Below are 26,277 nucleotides of genomic sequence, written 5' to 3'. Positions count from 1 at the left end.
TATAAACATTAATTTAACATGATTTATAGCATATTCATGTGAATCCTACTACTTTAGTTTTTATTTTTGATTGGAGATATTAGGGCTTTTAAACCGTACAATTGCTACAAAGAGTCTATCATACCTCCAATAGTTAGAGTAAACACAAAGGAGATTTACGTAGTTGACAATCAATAAGAAAAAGACATTAGTTTCAAAAGTTAAGTTATTGTAAGGCTGACAACACTTCTCCCCCCTCCCAACTGGTGGTAATCCTTGGCAAAGTCTTTGAATGGTCATCATGTTACATTAATGTCTCTTTCCCCTTATATGGTCGAAGTTCTAGTGGAGAATGTTCATGATGTGGCCATGGAAACCACAAGAAAAATTAAACAAAAGAAAGTTAACTAAAGAATAATTACATAGGAGAAACTTAACATACTTGAAGATCAAATTGGAAAGAAAAATAAATTCAATCCTTTTAGAAAATCCTACGATATTTTAGTAGAAATTTATAAAATGTTTGGAAGTTATGGAAGATGAAAAGAAGTAGAAAGACAAAGTAGAAAGACAAATGCACGTGATTAATTAACTTATGATTATGGTAGTTTCGCTATATGTAAATATTACATGAATTAAATTAAACATCGTCAAAATTTACGGTAGTGTACCTTAAAGTATTTAGTTATATTAACAATATGTTTTTTTTTACATTCACAGTAGTACAGAATTGGCCTTTAACATCACCCAGTAGATGTCAGACCACAAAATAATCAACGTAAATTATTGACCGGTGGCATGTTCATAAATAAGTTGGACACATAAATGTTTGTTAAGAGGGGCACCGACGTCTATAATATATAGACGTCTGTTAGGCGGGACACCGACGTCTATAATATTATAGACGTCGGTGTCCCTCCTAACAGACGTCTACGTGTCTGACAGGTAGATGAAAAGTTCTTTTTTTTCGCCATATAGACATCCGATCCCGCCACCCCGACGTCTATATACGATTATAAACGTTGGTGTCCCTCCTAACAAACGTGTATATGTGTGACAGGTAGATGAAAAGTTCTTTTTTTCCGCCATATAGACATCTGATCCCACCATCCCACGTCTAAATAGCCTGACAGGGTAGATGAAAAGTTGTTTTGAACGTCATATTAGTGAGGGCTCCAACGTCTAGGCGAGAATAGACATCAGTTCCCTCTGTGTCCGACATCTTGTTTGCTGTTAAATCAGAAATCGAACCCGCGGTTATGCGCACTTCACCGTCTTCCTTCTCGCCTTTTCTCTCTGTGGCATTGCATTTTCAGGTGCGTTTTTGTCTCTTTTGATCCGTTTAAACTTACTTTTACTCCGATTAAATTAGTCTTTAATGAATTATCTTCCATTTGAACCGATTAAAATGAGTTTTCATTGTGTTTTGATGCAGTTTTTCTCGTGTCTTTGGGTAGCGTAGTAGCACATTCTCCCTTTGCTAGTTTCCTCGTAAGAAAAACTTGCGTCTTTTGGATGTCTTATAGCGTTTCAACCCAAAACCAAACATGGGTCCTTGCCTAGTTCTCATGTCACCGTATTCGTTTTCATTGCCGGTTGGAATGAAACTAGGCAAGGACCCAGATTCGGTTTTCGGTTGAAATGTCATAAGAGGTCCCAAAGACGCAACCTTTTCTATAACGAAACTAGCAAAGAAAGAAGGTGCTACTACGCTACCCAAAGACACGAGTTGCAGTAGACATTGGTTAATGTCATGTCCAACGTCTATAGTGTCCCTAGACGTCGGTTAATGCATGTTCGACGTCTATAAAGACGTCGGACATGTGGAGTCCGACGTCCTATTAACGTCATTCATAAAGACATCGGATCGGAATTCGACGACAAAAACCCAAAATAACAGACGTCTAAAATCGTTTCTGTACTAATGTCATATCTCTCCAAAATATATTAATAAAGACTGTGAATGAATAAGACATGTAATGAATAATAGCCAAAATAATATGACAACAAATCAAGGCCTTATTAAAAAACATGTGTTCCAACAACATATAATAAACCGTTATTAATAGGCTTTTTAATCATCGTTAATATATTTGATTTGATATATCACCACGAAATTTTCACAAGGGCAAAAAAGTCAAATAAATATATGTGGCTTCAGTTCATTTTTGGTCTAATAGATTCAGGATGTGACCTGATTCAATTTAGATTGTATCGACCTGTAAACTCACGAGTTTATGATATTCGCTTTATAAAATAGTAATTTTATTTATAAAATTAAAAATAATATCACTATGTCAGTATAAATATGTATATTAAATCAGTAAATTTAATATGAAAATAATCTTATTAAAAAAAATATATTTTACTTTATTGAGTTAAGATTAAAATAGCTTGATTGGCACAATAATTATTGATGGCATGGGAGAGATTTTGAAGATCTTATTTGGAAAATTAATGGCTGAAATTAGCTAGTACAGTGTGATTTGACACGCGGCCAACGCTAGGCTGAAACGAATCTAGTACTATGTGAATAGATTGACACGAGTATCATAGGCTCAAATGAATCTACAACAAACGCTTGGCTCAAATTAATCCGACACAACGGACAACGTTAGCCTCAAATGAATGCAAGGTTCTGCATAACTCTTGTTTCCCATAATCATGTTAGTTATCTTCGACCACCTTACTATGTTATATTATGGCTATAAAGTAGTTGTAAGAGTTCTACACAGTAAAAAATGGAACAAGATTGAATAACCCAGTAGCTAGCCAATATTCTGTTTTGTTAGCACATTTTTATATCAAGTACCATACAATAATTCAAACCTCTTCCCTTCAATCTTCTATTTTTATTTGACGTATAAAATTTTAAATAAATTGCATATTAACTAAGATAAATAAATAAATTTTTATACAGTATTAATTAAAATCAATTCATACTAACAAAAACCAATTAATAAACTTAAATGTATACAGTATTAACTAAAACAGATAAATAAACTTAAACAATATTTAATAAAACAATAGTTAAGAATAAATAAGAGTTAAATATGATTATATTTGTCCACAAAATTGGAATTTATTCGATCATATAGATACATTTTAGTTTTTAAATTTTAAAATAAATTAATATAATCTTCTTAACTAATTGTATTAATATCTTTTATGTGTTAAATTATATTTCATGGGGATAAACAATTTAAACGTGAAATGTCGATTACATGCAAAAATATTCAGTGTAGTTATGGTAGTAATATTATATGTATTAATTTTTAAAGCTTTTCAAATTTGAGAATGAAAATGTATCAAAAGTTAGATAATTACATGGTCAATTCAAAAACTAAAAATATATTTAATCTTTAAAGTATACTAGTTAAAACCACTACGTATATTATTGATTAAAATAAAAGTAATTTAAAATTAAAATAAATAAGAAACAACCTTTAGACATTATTATGTAATATCGTCCTGTTTCATGTCTCGTATAAGTTATTTACTATTATATATTATTAAGGATGACAAAAATACTTGTATTAACATGAATTTGTGGATAAAATTCATGATAGATAGTTGATAAAATTCACAAATGTTTTAATATCTATTTATAAATGAATCTAGTGTATATTATATTATTTGTACCTAGGAGTATTCCAAAAAAAAATTAAAATTAAAATTTAATTCATATTTTATTAAATTTAATTTAATTGCAATTAAAAATTAATTTATTTTTATTAGATTAAATTTATTTAAAATTAATTTTTAATTTATATTTTATATTCCTTTTATAATTTAATTTTAAAAATTTACAAAATATTTTTTTAAAATAAATACAAGTACTCACGAATATTTATAAGTTTTAAAATACTTATAAATACTTTTTACAAGAATATTTAACAAGTACCTTTTGTTCTAAATAAAAATTATCCACGTAGAATTCCACCCGTTATCATCCAATATATTACCCTTTGTCAGCCGTAATAAATTAAAATAAACGACGATTAAGTATTTTTATGTTTCTTATAAACGACAAGACACACTAATCCTTAATTATCAATCGATTCTAAATTGTAAGATATTTTTCATTGTTGGTTATCCTTTTAACGATATAGGGCCCGCCACACCTATTTTTCATGCGACATATAATTCAGTTTTAAAATTAAACGTATAAAGTTTTCCACCGGTAGAAATTATCAAATATATGTTGACAATTTCTGTCCCTACTCAACAAAACAACCTCGTTTAGCAATATATCTTTCAAAATAACTCTACTTTTACTTTAAAATTCAACCGAGTGAGCATAAAAGTTAGAAGTGTTTTTAAATTTTTTACTAAAAATATAAGATATAAAAAACCACGAGCAAGTTCACTTTATAAGAAATTATGATACAATTAGTGATAGAACAAGAAAATAAAAAATAAAAAATAAAAAACAACATAAGATCCTGAGTATACGTAGGAGGGACACGAACAGTTGAAGAGTATCGGGGACATAAAATGCAACAAATTTGAGAGTTGATCAGGTTAACCATGAGAATTGGCTAGCTGATTTATCAAAGCCAATGCATTGCTGGTCAATTGTGCTACATGCACAACTTGACCTCTCACAGTGCTCTTAATATTTGTAGCACCGGTGGCAGTCTCTTGGAAGCCATCGGTGCAGGTGCTCTCGTCCGTCAGAGCAGCACTCACCCACGTTTGCACGTCGCTCATCGTCATCTCAAAGTTCGACCCTCTAAGATGACTCATCTCATCGATGGACCTTCTGAGTTCATCCACCGAGTCACCCAGCTCCTCCACGCAGTCCTTCATCGCCGCCACCTCTCTTGGCTTCAGCCCCTGTCTCTTTCCCAGCGTCCTCATCATTGCCGATGTCGATTTCGCCGACGCAAGAGTCACGTTCAGGGCCGTCCCGGCTAACACCACGCGATTTGTTTGGATCGAGTCTGCATGCTTCACCAGGGAGCTGTAGCAGAGTGTTGGATACGTTGTTGAACTACAAGATGTTCTGATGAACACCGTGCTCGCTTCTTGGTATGGTCTTTCACTCAGTCTTCTGCCACCGTGTGCGGCGGTGAGACTAGAAGAAAGAATTATGAAAAGGGACGTGATAAGGTGCTTGCAAGATATGGCTTCCATTGTTTTCGTATCTTTGGTTGGGTGGCAAAAATGGGATGGAAGTAACCTATATATATACAAAAATTCAAATGTATATTCTATATATCTCGGGAAGATATTTTTGAGAAATTCTGATTTTTTTAGGAAGAAAATGAAAGATTTTTAAAAATTGGACCCAACTAAAAATTTATTTACTCACGCTAGCTCCAATAATTTGGAGCAGTGGGGTCAATTTAAAGGCTTAAAAATGACTAGCATGTGAGTGGGGTCACTTTAAATATGAACCTAAACTGAGAGAAACATTTCATTTTGAATTGAAGTTAAGGTTGTGATTCTTCCCATGTTTCTGCATAGTACGTAGAAGTAAAAACTTGCAATTTTCGAATCAAGCATTAAATCTCGTCCTTAACATAGACTAAATTATTTATTTATGTGTGCTTCTGTCTCCTTCCTACGGTTGTTTAGCTCAGAAGTAGTAAAACATATATATGTACTCTCTCAGGGTTCAAAAACTTGTCGGACTTCGTACGGTACAGTTGACTCACAAGTGGCGGCGGCGGCGGCGGCGGTTAAACGTTTTAACCTGCACGGTGGCTGCTTCCTTAGCCATCCATTGCTTCTAACCAAATACTCTCTCTCCCTATTTAGTCATTTAACTTCCATCGGTTGAAATTTGACCTTTTTTTATACATTTTAATGTTTAATTTTTAAAAGTAAATTAATATACTTCTTTTTTATCATTTTAAACCATATTTTAGTTGAAATATGTTAAAATTGTACAAACAATTATTATCCTAAAATATATTTAATATAATTGGATCAAGAAATATATTCTTTTATTTCTTAAATTTTATATAAAAATTTAAAACATGAACAAATTCCAATTTCGTGTTAAAATTTATCAAAATTAAAAATATATTTAATCTTTATACGTTTAGAATTAAATATAAAGTTAGATGAATTAATATATCGGTTAAAAAAAATAATTAACATCATTTACTTTAACAAACTATATTTAAACGAAAATTTTTCATTTTTCTTTTATTAAAAATTTAATTAAGAATAAGAAAATTATTAAATAAATGAAAATATTTTTGTTTCAAGGTATACGGTTAAGATCAATGTCCAAAATCTGATAAATTGTTTAGGGTACACGAAGAAGGTAATCCGATATTAAAATCAGTTTAATATCGACTATTTCTATATTAATAATATCATAAATTAAATCACATACCTATTTTTATAAATTTTAAAATAAATTTTTGATTAAGTTTAATTATATCAAATTTTGAATAATCAAATTTTATTTCTAAATTAATAAATATTAAAATGATTTTTTCTGATTCATTTCATTTCCATAACCGTCGAATCACTTATACAGATCTAAGTAAAGAGTGGACAATCATATAATATAATTTGAAAATCAATCAAAGATGATCAGTAATTCATGAGATTTGTACATATTTAAATTATAAAAAGAGTAACTGCTACCATCAGAAGCTATCAGTAATGAATGATTGGAAAGTGGCAGAAGATATTTTGGCAGAAAAGAAGAAATAATTTTGTAGTCTGTGAATAGATGTGGGGTACATCACCATACTTTCTTTTTCAGAAGACGCTGGAACGTCTACATACGTTGATGATGCTGACAATTGCAATCGAAATGGAGAGCGAAAGATAACGAAATTAAAGGTTCAATTATTTTGCTGAAATAAATTACCTCATTAAATTTACAGACAGAGAGCTCCAAGAACATACGTTTTCCTTTCCTCGTACTGTTTCTTCCGAAGCGATAACAAAATTCAATGAAGAAGGTACAGTAATGTCTGAAAGGGAAAGGAGATTAGGAGAAATTAGGGTTTCTGAAATGAGATAGGATCGTAGAAGTTTGGAGAGGCTGCTGCAATTTAATAATCATGAAAATGAAGAAGAGAATTTGAATTTTACTCTTCTCTCGGCCCCTTCTGTCTCCCTCCATTTGCCAATTTGCAGACTTCATCGATTTTCTAATTATCCATTACAGCATCAACGTCTTCTCCTTTTTTTTTTTAAATTAGAAGAATTATGTTTATTATTCTTTTAGATTAAGAGATAAACCGAGTCAAAATTTAAGGTTTAGACTAATTCAATTTTAGACACTGAAAATATATTTAAATTATTTTAAAACTTAATTATTAAATACTTTTATTGTAAAAAAATTAATTTGTTTTATAAGTTTTTAAATCTATTTCATAACTTTTACTTTTACTGTAATATAATAATTATATTTTAATTAATAATCAGTATGAGACGCGTATGTTTGGTCATTTTTTTTCTTTTTAATTTCTATTAAGAATATTAATATATAATTATTATTATGTTTAAATAAAATATTTATTTATATTATTATATTTAAATGTTATGTATAATTATGAATATAGTATTTAAATAAAGAGTTTGATAATATGAAAATATTTAAATAATTAATTAAATGTATTTTTATTTTTTATAATAAATTAATAAAAAATAAAAATATTAGTTTTTTAATATTAATTTTCTTTTATGTTAAAGTAATGAGATACAGAAAATACAACTAGCAATATCAAATAATGGATTATACTACTAATAACTAGCTATACTAATAATAACAATAATAGCAATAATACTAATATTACTAATAACAATGATAATAATTTAAAATAATAAGATTAAAATATAATATTTTATTATTTTGTTTATTTTTTTATTTTATTAGGAAAACTAATATAATTATTATTATCTTTGAATACATAATTATATTTAAATGTTATAATTATGTATAGCTAAAAATATAATTATTCAATAAAGAGTTTGATAATATGAAAAAATTAAATAATTTATTATAGAATATTTTTTAGAAATAATATTATTTTAATATGATATTTTATGTTAAAGTAATATATAACTAATAATATCAATACTAATAATAGTAATAGATTGTGCTAAAAATAATAATAATATAAAATTTATACTGATTGATCAGTTAACCATCAAGCCCACAAAGAATTATGAATATGAAGAATTTTTTAACAAACTAGACGACTATTTATTAGATCAGACATTTTTAAACATGATCAAAGTATATTAATTCCAAAATTCAGATGATAAATTATAAAGCTTAGACGGTCATCTAACAAATCATTCGACGATCTGAATAGAACCAAAGTAGATCAACCATAAAAACGATTAACCTAAGTATGATTATTTATGTTTGGGTCATAATTAGGTTAACGTTAATCAAAAGTTCACCATAAAATTTATAAAAAAATATTTAAAGTAATAAAGTAGGTTACGCATTGATTATAACATTACTTACTCTTTATCTAAGTTGATCTCATTTTGATATCAGCATACTTTCTACAGGTACCATCTTAACTATTTAGATACACAATAGACATTTTATCCAATAAAATTTAGACTTTAAACAATTTATAAAAGATAAAACCGTTAACCTTAACTCCACCTCGAAAACAAGAATAAATTAAATTATTTTACTAAATCAAATCTAATATCATCCAATTTTATACGTTTTCTCAAGTTAGAAAAGGAAAATATTTTAAAATTTTTCAATTGAACATTTTGTTAATTCTTTCAAAAACAAGTCAGATTTATTTTAATAATTATGATCCTTATGTTTGTCATCCAAACTAAATAAACACAATTAAGATATATTTCTCACATTTAATAATAATTAAATTATAATTATTGTCATTCATAAACACATCTTGATTTTAATTATGTTTATTATACTTTGATGATAAAGATAATAGTTATTAAAATAAATTGGACTTATTTCCACAGAATTAATACAATGCCCAATTAAAAATATTTTTTTTATCTAAGTTGAGAAAACGTATTAACATAATGCTCAATTAAAAATACTTTTTTATCTAAGTTGAGAAAACGTATTAACACAATGCCCAATTAACATATTGTATTCGATTTAATAAAAAAATTCAATTTATTCAAATTTATTTTTATGTGGATATTTGGAGTTCGAAATATTAATCTGGTTAGTTGAAAAAAAAATCATCGTATTAAATAATTTAATTCTTGACTCAATTTTATTGTGATTTGTTTATTTTATTTTAGAATATAAGAAATTTTCAAATAAGAAAAAATATCTTTGTATTATTATTATATGGCAAGAATACGTTTGGGAAGTGACTCACTATATATGAAAATTTTAAATTTTTATCATGTTGAGCTTAAATAGAAAACATAAGTATCAGGGAGTTATTATATATATATATATATATATATATATATATATATATATATATATATATATATATATATATATATATATATATATATATATATATATATATATATATATATATAAGTAAATCTAAGGAAAATATGGATCGAAATTCAAGTTTAAGCTTCGTTAAGAGAATCGAAAGTGATGATTTCAATTGATAAAGGTTTTAATTTAATTTCACACTTGAAATTTGGGGTCTTGTGATCAATTTAGTAACACTCGAAGTTTTTAAAATTATATATTCAGCATTATATGGTCAATTTTAGTTGTAGCAGTATGAATATAGAATGTAAAGTAACTAGATTTTTGCATTTTACATAATAAATTTAAATCCGGAAGCAACGATATAAAAGTTTTTGTTTTAATTTCGTTTGAATTAGTTTAGTTCGCTCGACAAATTTCTAAAAATTAAAATTAAATAGCTGAAATTTATTATTATTAGCTTTACTCCTCCCCACCCTCAAAATTACAATTTCTTTCTCAAAGTATTCATATTTTTTTTTCCATTTTCCTATCTCTTAAAAAATATTAACACGTTATACTTACTCATATATTTAAGTTTAAGACAACAAGATTTGCTTTTGATATATGAGCCGTTCATAATGTTATTTCTCACCATACGATCCGTTCATAATTTCATAATTAGTAAAAATATTAGGTAAAATGAACTATATTTGAAATTGAAAATTGAAAATATTTATTGAAGAATTGCAGATGCAAAGTACACTGTTGCTGTAATGTTTTGTAAGAACTAAACGATAGTAGGTTTGGTCAAGTACGCCAAAACACCAACAAAAGGAGCGTTGAGATAGGTGGTCGGTTCTGTTTGGCCTGGATTGTAACGGGAATCCTGAAAGGAATCGTTATATGCCGGTCCTCCGACAAGGGCTCCGATTAGGATGTTTGGATTGGGTTTGTCTGATTTGAAGTATACATCTCCATCTCGACAACGAAGGCGTTGTGGGTGTGCATCCAAAGATGGCAACACCGAACCACGATGATGAATCTTCTGAGGATACTTTCTTCCAAAACCCACCATGTATGACATTCTTTCTGGATTCTTTCCCAGTATGTAATCAGCTTGACTTTTGGCTATATTAATCAGCCTTTTTGAATCCGCCATTTCTTTCCCACACACTATTCTTTTCTTCATACGATCCATCGATCGCGCATAAACAATCAAGAGAAATGACAGAGCCGTTACGTTTTGTAGATTGCATACTCCCTTTTTGAATAGAAGACCACCTGATCAAATATAACAACGTTAGTTATAGTACAAGAATGACATCTCGATCATTTTTAATTCTATCTCAAACCTTTTGTGTACGAGAATGTTTTGGTAGGTGAATTCGGCACCAAAGAACACATAAGTGCATCTGCATTAGGAATGAAAAGGTGTGCCCTGCCTGGATCATTCATCGCCCACTGTCCAGATTCCAAGGATTAAACTTTTTAAAATCATCATCAACAAACACGAATCAAAAGTTGCATGAATTTATTATGAAAGACAACTAACCTCAGAAACAAGCACATTTATCCCAGCCACTTTGCCATCCCATCCAAATTCGAAAGGATCGACGTTCGCTGTTTGAATGTTTGATTTTACAAAATCCCAATAACTGGCCATTTTCGTGGCTTTATACAACCATGCTGCTCCCCAAGCCAAGTCATCCTGATTTTTCCATGATAATTTATATTTTTGTGAAACAATTATGATTATCATATATATGAGAGTGTAAAACTAACACATACCATGTAGTTGTTATAGTCACAGTAGAAGGGGCATGCTGCTTCACCTACGCTGTTGTTATAAGATCCACGATATTTGTTTGCAAAGTCAAACACCTGAGTAAAAAAGACATCAGTGTTAACTAATTACAGTATGTGAGTATGTTAGTATAATTGAAATCATAATAATAATAATAATACCCGAATGGCTCTTTTGAGAAGAATGTTGGAATAGGAAGCATGGGTTGTCCTAAATGCGATCGAAGATGCGGCAAGTGCAGCCGCAATCTCAGCAGACAGTTCTGAACCAGGCTTCTCTTTAGTGAGATAGTACGAGGTTCGAGGAGTGTCCATGTCTTCTGGTCTCTCCCAACAGGCATGGTCGGCGTATGGTTGGCCCACTTGTGCCACAACCATATTAGGAATGTTCGTGGCTTTCATTAAATAATCGGTTCCCCACCTGATTGCATCCAACGCATTCTTCAGCTCTGAACCCATCAGATCTCCAAATTCTACCACACTCCAAGCTAGCATAGTCGTCGTGAATGCCATTGGAAAATGGAATTTTACATTGTCGCCGGCATCATAATATCCACCCACCATGTTCATCTGATGTCATCCCGTTCATAGAATATAACATTAACCATATTCTTATACCTCTCACAAAATATTAGTATTAACTAGTAATATATATTTCATTACTGATATGTTTATTTACTTACATTTCTTTTAGTTACGTAAAAAGATAAACTAGATAGGATTTTAAAGAGAAAAAGTGAAATAGTTACACGAATGTCCGAGCCATCAGAAAGTGCAGAATCTTTGCGCCATTTCATGCGTTGAGAATGTGGCAACTTGCCAGACCTCTGACCTTCGAAGAATAAAATGCTCTTTCCTAATGCTTCTTTATAGTTTATTGCATAATGTGCTCTTGTCACTGTTATCATCATTCCCACCATTATCATTCTTACTATACATGATGCTTTCGACATGGCTACGCTCCTCTTCCAATTGCAGCTGCTCTGCAACAGTATAAATAACTGTATATAAAAGCAAAGAAAAAATAATATTGACTACGTAACCCCCCTTTAATTCCTGAATTCTCAAACTACGTAATCCCCCATTAATTCCATTATCACACTTTAAATGTCTCTTCATTATTATTACACTCATTCACTTAATTACCATTAAAAACTTTTCTGACAATTTATTGACTTAATTAATACTAAAATTATAATTTCACTTGGTAGTGGACCCAAGGGACACAATCACTATTGAGCCTAACATCACACACCAACACTAAACAATCTCTTTAGTCTTAGCATATTAAAAATGTAACACTAAAAAGGTATTGTACCAAGAAATGACCCAATTGACATTAAATCGATTTTGAAGATGTCATTTTTTTATTTCTTTCTACGTCAATGGATTCTTTTCAAAATAATCTTCTCTTTTATTTTCTTTTTTTTTTCTCAATTTCTTACATATTTTACTTACTTTTAAATAGAATGACAAATAAATTGTTCCCTACTCTTAAATGGAATGACAAATAAACTTGTTTTCTTTTGACAGAGAATTTTCACATTGATTAGGTATGAATAATTATTTATTTTTTTAATTGAGGATGAAGATGTGTATGTACATAACTATCCTGTGCCTCTCCCAATACCTATCAAAATATATATCTTCACACTCATCCTCGTCCTTTATTTAAATTACTAAAATACTAATAGTTTAATAGCTTATTAGATAATTTAATATATATATATATATATATATATATATATATATATATATTGATTGAAAATATATATGAGATAACGAAACTCATTCACCATCCTCCTTTCTCATCCCAACTCCTAAATCATAAACACTATCTTACATAATTAATAATAAAAAATCATCCAAATTATTTGTTTTTATGATTATTTTTAATAAAAATTATTTTATAGTTTAATAAATTTTTACTAAAAAAAAATGGATACACACGTAGTGCATGTGTTTCTACTAGTATCTCTGATATGATTTCAATATTCACACCACAAACTCATTAATTTTAATTATATAGATAACATATTATACTTAGTCTTAGATCTTTTAATTTAAGACAACATGATTTATTTTTCATATATGAGCCATTCATAATTTAATTTTCCACCAAACGATTCGTTCGTAATTTCAAACATTAGACGAGTTTTCAGCTATTTGTAAAAATAATAGTTAAAATCAAATACATATTTTATTTGAAAGACTATGATGAAGTTTCTAACTTTATTTTTATACTAAGAAACATTAAAAAGAACATAGAAACTTTTCAAATGTGTAACATCCTCAAAATATATAACATAATACTATATCATAGATTAATCACATATAATAATATGATAGATCAGTTCATTAAGAGTTAGTAAAGTGTTTAATCATTACAGTTATTCAAAAATAACCATAAAACTAAAAATTTTACAGAATATCATAAGTTTGATACAAAACATAGGAATAAACCGAACGGTGATACAACACACTATATAAGCCGATCGGTTTGCAAAAGGAATACTAAAGCTATTGACTGAACAGTCCAATTCAAAATTATACATAACATATGACCGAGCGGTAACTTAAGTGACAAGATCTTCACCTTCCAACACTTGCTCCACCGAACACTCGTCACCTTCTGCTCACATCCACAAAATGATCATCGCAAGGGAAAAGAAAACCGAACGGACAAGACAAGACAGAACAAGAAAATATGGTAAGCTATTGTAATTTAATTATAAACAGATATATGCACTTCATGCAAGTTCAATCCATATGAAACCGAACGATACATCATACAACAACGAATACAATTCATCACCTACAACCAAAACATCACAATTCATATAAAGATGTATAAACCGAACACTATGACTTGACCATCTGAATTGTATGAATATGTAGCTACAATCGTCCTTGCACTTGTGGTAGTGTAACAACTGACACCAATCAAGCTACTACCCAAGGTTAATCCCATAATACCTACCTTGGCACCCTGAGGTGGTAGGACCTCCTGTCATTCTCACACATGAGTTACTCCTCTCTACTTGAGAATGAGTAATCACAGAATATCAGGATAAACGCCAGCTTAACATATCCATATTCATACTTTACAATTCCACAACCATCCATAAGACATTCCTCCTCGGAATTCTCTTCCACAATAATATTTGGAAGTATAATCTTCAATTCTTAACATACATAATCATTCATCAATTACATTTTCACACATAATAAAGAGAAAACTTGTGAACGTTGGAAACTGAACACCTTCACACTACCCAACTAAGAGAAAAACCGAACCGTTTATAAGAGACAAAACAGAAGAATGACCGAACGCTATTACTGATCGACCATTATAGAAAAGCTAACTACTTGGAACTTAGCCGAACACAAAATTTGAATACAATTCGAGCAAACATACCATCGTTCATACATGCAAACGTTCACACATCAACTCATAAATTATTTATTTATTGAAAAATTACATATACACAAAGTATATTGTTGTTTTGTTTGAGACATATATCCTTATTGTTATAGATAGTTGTTGGTGTAATGTTAGGCAAGAACTAAACGATAGTGGGTTTGTTTAAGTAAGCCAAAACACCAACAAAAGGAGCGTTGATGTAGGTGGTAGGCTCTGGTTGAGATACATTGAAACGAGAATCCTGAAAGGAATCATCTTCTGCTGGTCCTCCAACAAGGGCTCCTGTCAGGACGTTGAGATTGGGTTTGTCTGATTTGAAGTATACATCTCCATCTCGACAACGAAGGCGTTGTGGGTGTGCATCCAAACATGGCAACACCGAACCACGATGATGAATCTTCCGAGGATACTTTCTGCCATAACCCACCATGTATGACATTCCTGCTGGATTCTTTCCCAGAATGTAATCAGCTTGACTTTTTGCGATATTTATCAGCACATTTGAATCTACCATTTCTTTCCCACAGGCTATTCTTTTCTTCACACCATCCATCACGCGGGCATAAACAATTAACAGAAATGACAGAGCTGTTACGCTTTGTAGATTACTTGGTTCATTTTTTAACAGAAGACCACCTGATAAAACATAACGCTGAAAGTGCAGCTGCAATCTCAGCTGCAAGCTCTGAACCTGGCTTCTGTTTAGTTAGAAAGTAGGAGGTTCGAGGAGTATCCATGTCTTCTGGTCTCTCCGAACAGTCATGGTCGGCATTTGGATCACCCACTTGTGCCACAATCAAATAAGGATTTTTCGTGGCTTTCATCAAATAATCAGTTCCCCACCTGATTGCATCCAACGCGTTCTTCAGCTCTGAATCCATCACATCTCCGAATTCTATCACACTCCAAGCGAGCATTGTCGTTGTGAAAGCCATTGGAAAATGGAATTTCACATTGTCACCAGCATCATAATATCCTCCCACCATGTTCATCTGATGCCATGCAGTTCATAGAATCAAACATACACAATTTTTCATTACCAAAACCACGTTTAACTATTATTATATGTATCATGTAACGACTACTTTTGTTCATATATTCATTTATAAGAAATTATATAAATAGATCATTTAGGCTATTCGGTAGTGTAAAATTATTTTCAATTTATGTATATTTTTTAAATATTTCTAACAATTAATTACTTAAATTTCTTTCCTTTGCATGTGGGCTTAAAACTAAGGTCGAATACTCTTTATTTATAAGGACATCTTTGTTGATTTAAAATCAATATTAAAAACCTGTCTAAGCCATTATTAAAAATTGTGTAATGTTTCCATCAATTAATTAGATTCTACGGAAGTTTTACACTATCAATCAATTAGAAACTGTGAAAGATAATATATAGAAAATCAAATCAATTATTAATTATATTTGTAATATTAAAGTTCTGACAATTGCATTGGATATTTACGGTGATATTTTAAGGTAACTATAGCGATTTTACGTATTCATCAATTATTAGTTATATTTGTAATATTAAAGTTTCTTTTTACGTATTCATTAATTAAAAAAAATTATTCTTGTTCTTTGACCAATAATAATATGTTAGGTTTCATTATTGATCTGGTCTTCCAATTTCTTAAGTTGGTTCAATTTTCATTTGGTTTTTCTGTGTTCAATTTAGCTCTTTCCTTATGTTTGAGTAGATAACATTTAGATAGTAATTAAGAAAATAAAGATAGATTTGAGAGAAAATAAAAATGAAAGTAGAGTTTATTAGATTAAGAAAAATTGATAAAAATGGAGCGATTTAAAATTAAAGTTTATATAGATTAATGAATTATGTGATGAGTTTTATAAATTAAAAAAATATTTTAAATGATAAAAATGAAATATTACTATTTTAGCGTTGGTAATAAAAGTAAATTAAAATCATTATAATTATTGTAAATTATGTTAGAATAAAGTAAGTTATTGTTTAAAGTAAAAAAAAATATCAAAATTGATCAAAATACTAAATTTAAATGGGATTGATATTAGCTAAGTTTAAAAAATGTTGATGATTTGTTTAAAGAAAAATAACTAATAATGTGAATTTAAATACTTTTTTTATAAAAATGTGAAGATGAGATAGTAAAATAATTTATTTTAATAAAAATGTTAAAATCAATGAATAAAAAAAAATTATTAATTTAATAAAATGACGAATAAGTTTTACAAATTAAGAGTTATGTTATTTGATCAATTAGAATTATAAATTACCTGTTAACAAACCTTACTTTATATATCTCTTTCTTTCATTCTAAGGTGACACACTGCAAAGCCATGGCCAACATTTCTTCTTCTGCAGTTGAGATCCCATCAAGTCTTACTATCATTGAATTTTTTGCTATAAGACCTAACCTAAGGGTATGGATGTTTTCTGAATAAATTTAAAGGCTTGACTCTTTGTATAGTCAAACTATTTAATATTAAGAAAAGATAAATAAATATACCAAGTTAATATAATAAATTAATAATAGCAAAATATTATTAATATTTAATTGAATAATCCACGTGTTAAAAATTAACATTATTTTAATACTAAAGGAACTAAACTAAAAAAAACTGGATACTAAATGACAACTGTAAATACATAAATAAGAACTGTTGTAACTAGACAGTTGATGTAAAAGATAACCTTATGTCAAGTAATTATCATCATTTAGAAACTAACTAATAACTAATTAATTTGTTTTCTAAAATGGACTCTTTTTACAAAATCTATCCATAGTTTCTTGAAAAAAATTTCAGTTTTATTTATTTTTTATTATAATTTTGCAACTGTCTCTAGTTTAACAAAAAAAATATTTTAAAATGATATCTTTTATATAATTGAGAAATATTTGTCACAATAATAAGAATACTCGTTTATCTACTAAACCTAAAAAACTTCGATCCTAAATAAGAACGGTTAACAATACTTAACTAACCAGTTGATGTAAAAGATAACCTTATATCAAGTAATTCTCATCATTTAGAAACCAACTAACAAAACTAATTAATTTGTCTTTTAAAATTGAATTTCTTTACAAAATCTGTCTATGGTTTCTTGTGAAAATGTTCAGTTTTATTTCATTTTTTGTTATAACTTTCTAACTGTCTCTAACAAAAAATTTAATTAAAATTGATATTTTTTATATAATTGAGAAATATTTGTCACAATAATAAGAATACTCGTTTATATACTAAAGTAGAACATTTGAATGGTGTTAAAAGAACTCCGAACATTAACTTTGGAAGGTCTTTTATCAACCATGAATAATTTATATGATGATAATTTTAGTATTTTTTAAAACTTTAATATAAACCTACGTATATTTTTTTTTACAACTCTTAAATATATTTTAACATATCATACTCAATACTCTTTTAATTAATAAGAATATAGATGCATTTTATTAATTTTTTTTATTAATCTTACAACATTTTATTAATTTTTAATTTACTAATCAAATATATTTTTTTAATTTTTTTAATTTCATCTTCTCTCATTATTTGAAGTTTTAAGATATATATATATATATATATATATTTCTTTACCGGAGTTATTTTTGTTTAAAAAGATAAATTTATAACTACATTCATCTCTAATTAATTTATCATATCAATATGAGTTATAAAATCAGGTGATAATCATTTGTTAAAAATATTATTAGTTTATTAATTATATATGAAAAAAACTGTAATTTTTATATTGATATATATCATATCAATATAGATAAAACGAGGAATCTGTTTTACAAATTAAAAGATAATAGGTTCTGTTTGTTTCCGAATAACCCTTCATCAATTTATAAATTTTTGAATTTGAATTATAAATTAGTCTCTATATATATATCTCTTTCTTTCCCTTGCTTTCTCCTTCTCCATTCTAAGCTGACACTGCAAAAGCCATGGCGAAATTTGGTTCTCCAACAACTCACATTGAGGACACAGTTCCTCAAGTCCCATCAGCTCTTACTATCGTTGCCATCGACACTAACTTAACCGTTCTTGAATTCATCAAGAACACATGCAACCAGGATGGTATTCAAGGTTAGATATATACTCTCTTTTTTCATACTTATTTCTTGAGAGAAAGCTTTACTCTTTTCTCATGTTGACGCTGGTTTTAACGTTGTGTGCAGTTCTGGCGTGCTCTGAATATCAAAGTGCTGTGATTGCATTACGAGAAAGGAAACAGCATTTTGATTTCATACTCATAGAGGCTGATATGCCAATCATGAACGGCTATGAATTTCTAGAATTTCTCAAGAAAGAACAGATTAATGTTCCTCTCATAAGTAAGCGACTAGTCCTATATATTTTACTCAAGTTTTCAAGTTTTTGACTTGTTTTACTGATAAAGAATAATTTGCAGTGATGACTTCGGATGATAGTATGTCTTCCAGAGTGAGGGCGATCAAACATGGAGCTAGTGATTATTGGATTAAACCTTTGCATGAGTTTCATTTGAAGAATAAGTTGACACGTGTATTTCAGAAGAAGTGCATGATTGCAGATAAGCAGCAAAAGGATAGTGGTTGCTTAAGAGATGATGATAAAAGAAGAGGAAGAAGTGATGATTCTGAACCGGCTTCATGTATGGTTCATGGGAGCAATAGCAACTTTGAAGAAGCCGATGTTGTTGATGAATCATGTAATCCACCTCCCACCAAGAAGCCTCGTGTTGTATGGGATGATAGACTGCATGGTTCGTTTATAAACGCCATCAACATACTTGGAATTGAAAGTATGATATGTTATTTTTATGACACCAGTTCAGAATTATCACGTATTGCTCTTATTAAGCAAGCATTGTTTTGTATCTCATTGTTTTGTATTGACAGTTTTACTTTTTCTTAATTTGTTTTAGATGCTATGCCAAAGAAAATTCTTGAAATCATGAATGAGCCTGGTTTAGAAAGATCACATGTTGCTAGTCATTTGCAGGTTAGTTTCTTTTCTATATTGCTTCAGTGTTCCACTCTTTAATTCTCCAATCTCTTATCATTATTTTGAGTTTATGGGGAGTTTTTCCAAATGCTATTTTTCACAGTCATAGTGGCTGAGTGTGAACTGAAATTTTTGATGGACAGAAATACAGAAACTCTTTAAGAAAGGAGCAAAAGAAGAACATGTCATGCGATCCAGAGACACAGATACAGCAGCAACAACCGCAACAGAATGACATGTTTTTCATTTCAGGGAGACAGATAGAACAACAGCATTCACAACAAAAACAGAATGACATGCCATTGGTTTCAGGGAGACAGATAGAGCAACCACAATCAGAACAGAATGACATGTCATGGAACACGGAACCAAGGATGTCCGCAGTTGAAAGAGTTCACTGGCAACCTTGTTCTGCTACTACAATGACAGGTAACGTGGTAGAGGAAGCTTTGGCAAATATACAATTGGCTGACAGTTTTCATGCAGAGGAAACATTGGCACATGATCAGCCTTTAGAAAGCTTTCCTAACTTTGCCAGTAACCAGAATTTTCAACTGGGAACTCTAGATGATGCTTCTCTATGGAAATTATTTTGTCCATCTGATGCAGAGCTAGTTGACGATCTCATTATGCAGAAGATAAATAATATGAATGTACTGCAACAAAATGACATGTCATTCAACTCAGGGAGACAGATACAACAGCAACCGCAACAGAATGACATGTCTCTCGTTTCAGGGAGACAAATAGAGCAACAACACTCGCATCAGAATGACATGTCATTGCCAAGGACGAGTGCATGGCAACCCTTTTCTGCTACTGCAATGACAATTTTTCATCCTGGTTTTACTGGTAACATGGAAGAGGAAGCTTTGGCATATGGTCATCCTTTAGCAGCCTTTCCTAACGTTGCCATTCCCGAGAATTTTTCAGAAGAACAATCAAATCCAAATAGACAACTGGCTAACAATTTTATTGCAGAGCAAGTTTTGGCACATGATCTTCCTTTAGCAACCTTTCCTAACATTGCCAGTAACCAGAATTCTCAACTGGGAACTCCAGAAAATGCTTCTCTATATGGATCACTTTATCCTTTTGATACACCGCTAGTTGACAATCCCACTATGCTACAGACAGATAATATGCAGCAGTCGATGCATCATAATCAAATGTATCCAATGAACTTTGAGCCATCTTCCACGATAATTTCTGGAAATCCAGCTTTTGCCTCCCAGAAGTACAACTTTGGTATGAACATGGATCATGGTTCTCAATCAATACAAGATGGAAATAGCACAGGTGAAGGCATTCTTGATCAATATAGCACTATAGATTCCCTTTATCATCCACAGTTTCAAAATGCAGGTTTGCCAAGTGGTGCTGCCAGACGTTTTGTCGCAAGTAATTCTAGTAGCCAAAATCCCTCTGTTGATGATAAATCCTCTCAGAAATGAATCACCACAGGACATGTTGGAGGAAATTGTCTAACTCTTATAACAAGTTTTCATTTATGTGACATGTGCGTAGAAATTTCTTTTGTGATTTTTATTTTTTTAATCTGTGGTAATTGACAGTGTAGCCATACTTCCAGATAATTTTATTATATTTGATTTGAAGTCGTCCTACCATAAAATAACATAATTTCTTTCTTTTTGTAAAATTAAAGAAGTCGTGTCATGTTATCTTTTAAGTCAAATGTTGTGAAATCTTTTCAAACTAACATAATGTTTTGAAAAATTACATTATAATTTTAAAAGCAAATTACTCTAATTTGGTAAAAAAAAAAAGCTTAGTTTATCTGGAGAATATTTAGGGTTTGGTTGAAAATTTTTCAACCTATCATTTTAGAATATAATATTATTTTGATTATTAATTCATATGTTAATTACTAGCGACTAGTTCACGTTATTTTCACGAAAAAAATCATTTAAATATACGTATGATCAGTACTATATACATAAGTATGCATAAATATTTATCAACAAATTACATAAAAACATCTGTATGTTTAATTATCTATACCGACTCTTAATATGGATGTTTAATTTATATTATTTTCCCATTTTAAATGGTTATCTAAATATAAGAATGACATCTCGACTCATCTTGTGTTTAGTGTATAATTTCTTTCTTCTTTTACCCCAACCATAATATTAATACAATGGTTTTTATTTACAAATGTAGATGTTGGTTAACTAATCATAAATAAATTTATTTTATGTATATGTATGACTATATACGCTTTCTTATATTTACAATTTAGTAATTATATTAAGAATAATAGAAATAGCCAAAGGCATCTTTTGATAATTTTAGTTTATTTCATAACAATTATTTAAATATATTTATGAACATACATACTTGTTTTCTTAGACTCAGTCCCTTCCAAATATAGAGTAACAAAGACAAATAGTAATAATTAATAATGAAAGTTAGAACGAAATCAGGAGAGTTTAGTTGGAGAATGAGAGTTAGAATGAACGTGAGTTGAAGTAAGCCAAAACACCGACAAGGGGTGCATTGACGTATGTTGTCGGTTCAGAGTGTACAAAATCTACTCGAGAATCTGCGTACGAATCGTTGGGATAAGGTCCTCCCACGACAGCTCCTGAGAGCAAATTAGGGTTTGGATTTTGGCTTTCAAAATAAAAAGATCCTTCTTTGCAAGCAATACGAGGAGGGTAATCATCCACTGATGGCAACGACGACGCACGATGATGTATTTTTTCAGGGTATTTCGCTCCATATCCTACCATGTATGACATATTCTGTGGATTGCTTCCCAGTATGTAATCCACCTGCAAGACGAACACTTTTAATTCATATCATTATTCTCTGCTACATTACATTACATAGATTACATTCACGAAAATACGTACCTGGCCTCTTACTATTTGTCTAAGTCGGGTTCGAGAAGCAAAAACGTTACCACCACAGTCAATCTCTTTATTTGTCTTCTTCAAATAGCCAGCATAAACCAGAAACAGGAATGAGATTGCTGTTGTATGCTGTAAGTTACTTCCCCCAGGCTTGAACAGAAGCCCACCTAGTTAATTTTTCATTAATTGTGTCAATCGTGATTATATATACTTAAGATTTATGTGTAACTAATTAATATACCTGGAGAGTATTTGACTGATACCGAAGGTGATTCAGGCAGCACACTACAGACAAACCTGTCCGCATTGAATACGAAAGCCTTAGAATTTGAGCTGCTATTAATCAGAAGCTGCAAGATAAGAAACATTAGCCAGAGCAGAAACAATAGTTAATGTATAAAAGAAGTATACCTTTGAAAGGAGCACGTTGATGCCAGCATCCTTTGTGTCCCATCCAAATTCAGCGAAGCTTTTCAGATTATGAATGTTTTGATCAATGTAATCAAAGTAATAAGGGCGCTTAGTAGCCTTCAACAACCATGCTGCTCCCCACACCAATTCGTCCTGTGTTTATATAATTCACATTTTCATCTTTCTAATACCATTGGAAATGTTTGTAAAACTAGAATCAAGTTTAATCTTGGCCTACCTGGTAGCCACCAAAATCACAATAGAATGGGCACACCCACTGTCCGAGGCTGTCGTTGTATGATCCTCTGTATTTATCAGCAAAATCGAAAACCTGATTCCAAAGAAAACTCTATAAATTAAGCATTGAAGCAAGACAGGAAAATGAACATGTATGGATAAATATTTATACCATTATGGCCCTTTGCAGAAGCCTTGCAGAATAACCAATGTGATATTTCCTGAACACAATAGAAGAAGCTGCAAGTGCTGCTGCAATCTCTGCAGAAACTTCAGAGCCAGGATGGTCCCTGCTAACGGCGTAGGCTGTTCTGGGGGTGTCCATGTCTTCAGGTCTCTCCCAGCAGTTATGATCCGCATAAGGGTCACCAACTTGTGCAAACACTATTCCAGGGATGCTTGTGGCTTTCAGAAAATACTCCGTGCCCCAACGAATAGCGTCCAGCGCGTGTTTAAGATCTGGACCCATGAATTTTCCGAACTCTATTACACTCCACGCCAGCATCGTCGTCGAAAATGCCATTGGAAAGTTGAATTTCACGTTGTCACCAGCATCGTAGTATCCCCCAACCAAGTCAACCTGTTTCATGGCTCATGCTTCATATTTATTTCCAAAAAATCATTTCCTAAAGTTCTATGTAACTTTAAACGAGTCCCCTATGACAAAACAAAGAGTCACTTAACACTTACAATAACATGCACCATATTTTTCTATTAGAGCGAAGTTACGTATTATAATTGCGTCTCTTGTGTGTCAAGAATGAGCACATTCGAGCATTGCAATAGAAGATGAAGATTGTGAAGAGATGAATTTTAAATATAATTCAACTCCACAAACTGACAAGTCTTTGAGACTATATATTAATGGATGGTCAGATAAACTCAAACATAATTCTGAATAATGATATTAATAGATGGTTTGAAAGACGGAAACACATGATTTTGGTTTTGTGTTGAGTCTAACTCAATCTCATAATACCGATGTTGAAAAGGAAAAATGAGAAGTAATTATACTTTTTGAGGGAAAGGAAATGTTGTAGTAATATGTGGAGGGAGAAGATATTGATCATGAAGTGCAGAATCCTTCCTCCAAGTCATCCTCTGTGTTGGTGGGAGCTTCCCTGATCTCTGCCCTTCAAAGAACAATATGCTCTTTGACAAGGCCTCTCTATAATTATGCTGCAAACCTCTTACATTTACAGAACTCGTCAATAACAGCATGGTACAGACCAACACTAACCTTAACCTTTGCGGAAAACCCATGTTCTCTCTGTCTACTGAATATTGGTTGGAAGAAGAGGAAAGGGTTAACTAACACGTTATACGTACATGCATCGATATCATACAAATGGGCGTTAAATAGACAACCTTAAACAAGCGTATTTCCATGAAAAAGGTCAAGAACGTGAATCTTAAAAAGATAACTAAGAAAGCATTTGCATGCGCAAGAAAATGTAACTAAGAAAGAAGATTCATAGAAAAAGGAAAACAGAAAGATTGTTGACACAATAAAGAAAACATGCAGTTTGGGAGCTTGTGTGTGAAGTGGAGTGTCTACAATGTTAGTTTCTTCTAAATTAATATAGTATTTGCATTTCAATGCTGCTTATTCTAATAAATACCTTAGGTAGTGTCTTACTTAGGATTCACTTTATTATTATTATTATTATTTTTAACCTTCAAAACACAAGTTTTCGCATAAACTCCCAAGTCACGTTTCTGTCTATTATTCATTTAATTTTTTTTTTTATATAATACTTTTACAAATTAGAGACAAACATGAAAGAGAAAATTCTAGAATAAAATAAATAGTGCAATGAAAAGAAATAGAAAAAAAATAATATTATACGAAAGCTTTTATATAACTTTATTATTTGAATTACATTTTTTCTTTTTCCTCTTCATAGTTGTGTTTGTAACTAGTGTCTTCTTCGGGAGAGAAAGTCAAATAAATGTATACATTGTAGGTGCAATATTAACTAATAAAGTGACATCTTTATGCACGACTTTTAAAATAAACCTCATAAAAGTTAATAACTTTTAATAATGTGAATATCAAAAGACTATTATATTTTCAGAGCATTATAATTAAAACTTAAATGAAAACAATTTCAGATCTTTTAAAATTTTAAATATTTTAATGTATCCGTATATTAAAAAAAAGTTTCTCATAAAAAACTAAAATTTCGAAACAATGAACGAAGCCTTATCGTTTCTAGTTTTCTTGGGAACTTTATTGCTCATATTCTATGACTTTATGGCAGTTTAAAGCTTTCACATACTCAATGTTATTCACAAAAACTTAAATAGTGTACATAAATATTAAGAATGCATTCCAATATATTAATACAAATTGTATTGCACTTTGAAAAAAAAAATGACAGAATATTTCTTGTATCACCCATAATAGTTTTTTAGTGTCCTTGAGACGAGACTATTCTCAGAACAATTTTCAGGTAAACATCACCTTCTATGCCTAACTGTTTGATAGTGTATGTGTTAAGTGATGCATGGAAATTAATTAATTAATTAATTAATTCTAACAATTTTTCTAATCTTTTGCTGAAAGGGCATATTCAGTGTGTGTCATAAACCAGTGAACATTAATAAATTTGTATGTATGACAAATGTAGCACTTCAAATTAAGAAGGGTTGGGGATATTATCCGTTCAAACATTATAACTCACAAAGTCTAAAAAATATTATGTTTAAAAAAGTATCAAAAAATCTATTTAAAATAGGAAAAGGTTAAAAATGTTGTTGGAAGTTGGAAGAATAATTAATATTTCGAAAAATAACAATTTTTTACCTAATTCATTAATTATAGGTATTTGATAAAAATGTTGACTGCGTGGCTAATTTTAATTGATATTTTTTCCATATTATATATTTATATCATCAATCTTACATTATATCGTAAAATATTTTCAATCATATTTTAAAAAAATAAAATAACACTATTTTGAGTAGACGTCGTATTTGCATCATTTTGATCAGTGTAATGGTTAAAATATTTAAAGTACAATGTTAAAATAATAAAATAAATAACGTATATAGATAAACGATTAAAATAAATCTTGTGTAAGAAAAAAAAACCGCAAATAAAAAGACTTTCCTAGTGGAAAAAAAGGAAATAAAAAGTAAAATTTAGGAGCTAAAATTGGAGTTTTAGAAATAACACTTCAAATAATATCTGAATAAAT

The 26,277-nt window shown here is 30.2% G+C and overlaps 2 protein-coding genes and 2 pseudogenes across 2 annotated transcripts; all 4 read right to left on the bottom strand.

The window, feature by feature from the left end:
* Window positions 1–4,326: 4,326 nt before the first annotated feature.
* On the bottom strand, window positions 4,327–5,151 carry LOC124840575 (21 kDa protein pseudogene; annotated as a pseudogene).
* Window positions 5,152–10,095: 4,944 nt separating this feature from the next.
* Window positions 10,096–12,110, bottom strand: LOC148201973 (endoglucanase 4-like). The gene is made up of 6 exons (XM_047316620.2): window positions 11,896–12,110; window positions 11,309–11,716; window positions 11,132–11,224; window positions 10,896–11,051; window positions 10,696–10,804; window positions 10,096–10,624 (listed from the first exon to the last, which is right to left on the bottom strand). Exons 1-6 carry the CDS (start codon window positions 12,097–12,099, stop codon window positions 10,131–10,133), a joined length of 1,464 nt encoding a protein of 487 aa, XP_047172576.2. The 5' UTR covers window positions 12,100–12,110; the 3' UTR covers window positions 10,096–10,130.
* A 2,602-nt stretch (window positions 12,111–14,712) lies between these two features.
* Window positions 14,713–15,556, bottom strand: LOC124840553 (endoglucanase 1 pseudogene; annotated as a pseudogene).
* A 6,292-nt stretch (window positions 15,557–21,848) lies between these two features.
* LOC148201972 (endoglucanase 4-like) lies at window positions 21,849–24,384 on the bottom strand. The gene is made up of 7 exons (XM_088108837.1): window positions 24,089–24,384; window positions 23,247–23,654; window positions 23,076–23,168; window positions 22,838–22,990; window positions 22,668–22,776; window positions 22,427–22,593; window positions 21,849–22,345 (listed from the first exon to the last, which is right to left on the bottom strand). Exons 1-7 carry the CDS (start codon window positions 24,335–24,337, stop codon window positions 22,019–22,021), a joined length of 1,506 nt encoding a protein of 501 aa, XP_087964963.1. The 5' UTR covers window positions 24,338–24,384; the 3' UTR covers window positions 21,849–22,018.
* Between the last annotated feature and the right edge of the window lie 1,893 nt (window positions 24,385–26,277).

This window comes from Vigna umbellata, chromosome 3 (assembly GCF_029865625.1).
Source record: "Vigna umbellata cultivar VRB3 chromosome 3, Vumbellata_1.0, whole genome shotgun sequence".
Classification (NCBI taxonomy): Eukaryota; Viridiplantae; Streptophyta; class Magnoliopsida; order Fabales; family Fabaceae; genus Vigna; species Vigna umbellata.
The sequence above is the reverse complement of the archived record's forward strand: the minus strand, read 5'-3'. Positions and strand labels throughout refer to the sequence as shown.

What these genes read in the sequence shown, in the direction of transcription:
- LOC148201973 (XM_047316620.2), bottom strand. Translation starts at nt 12,099, where the DNA reads ATGTCGAAAGCATCATGTATAGTAAGAATGATAATGGTGGGAATGATG. An exon ending in CTGATGGCTCGGACATTCGT is followed by an intron (nt 11,717 to 11,895) that starts GTAACTATTTCA and finishes GGATGACATCAG; the next exon opens with ATGAACATGGTGGGTGGATA. An exon ending in GTGACTATAACAACTACATG is followed by an intron (nt 11,052 to 11,131) that starts GTATGTGTTAGT and finishes TGGAAAAATCAG; the next exon opens with GATGACTTGGCTTGGGGAGC.
- LOC148201972 (XM_088108837.1), bottom strand. Translation starts at nt 24,337, where the DNA reads ATGGGTTTTCCGCAAAGGTTAAGGTTAGTGTTGGTCTGTACCATGCTG. An exon ending in CATTTCCTTTCCCTCAAAAA is followed by an intron (nt 23,655 to 24,088) that starts GTATAATTACTT and finishes GCCATGAAACAG; the next exon opens with GTTGACTTGGTTGGGGGATA. An exon ending in GTGATTTTGGTGGCTACCAG is followed by an intron (nt 22,991 to 23,075) that starts GTAGGCCAAGAT and finishes ATATAAACACAG; the next exon opens with GACGAATTGGTGTGGGGAGC.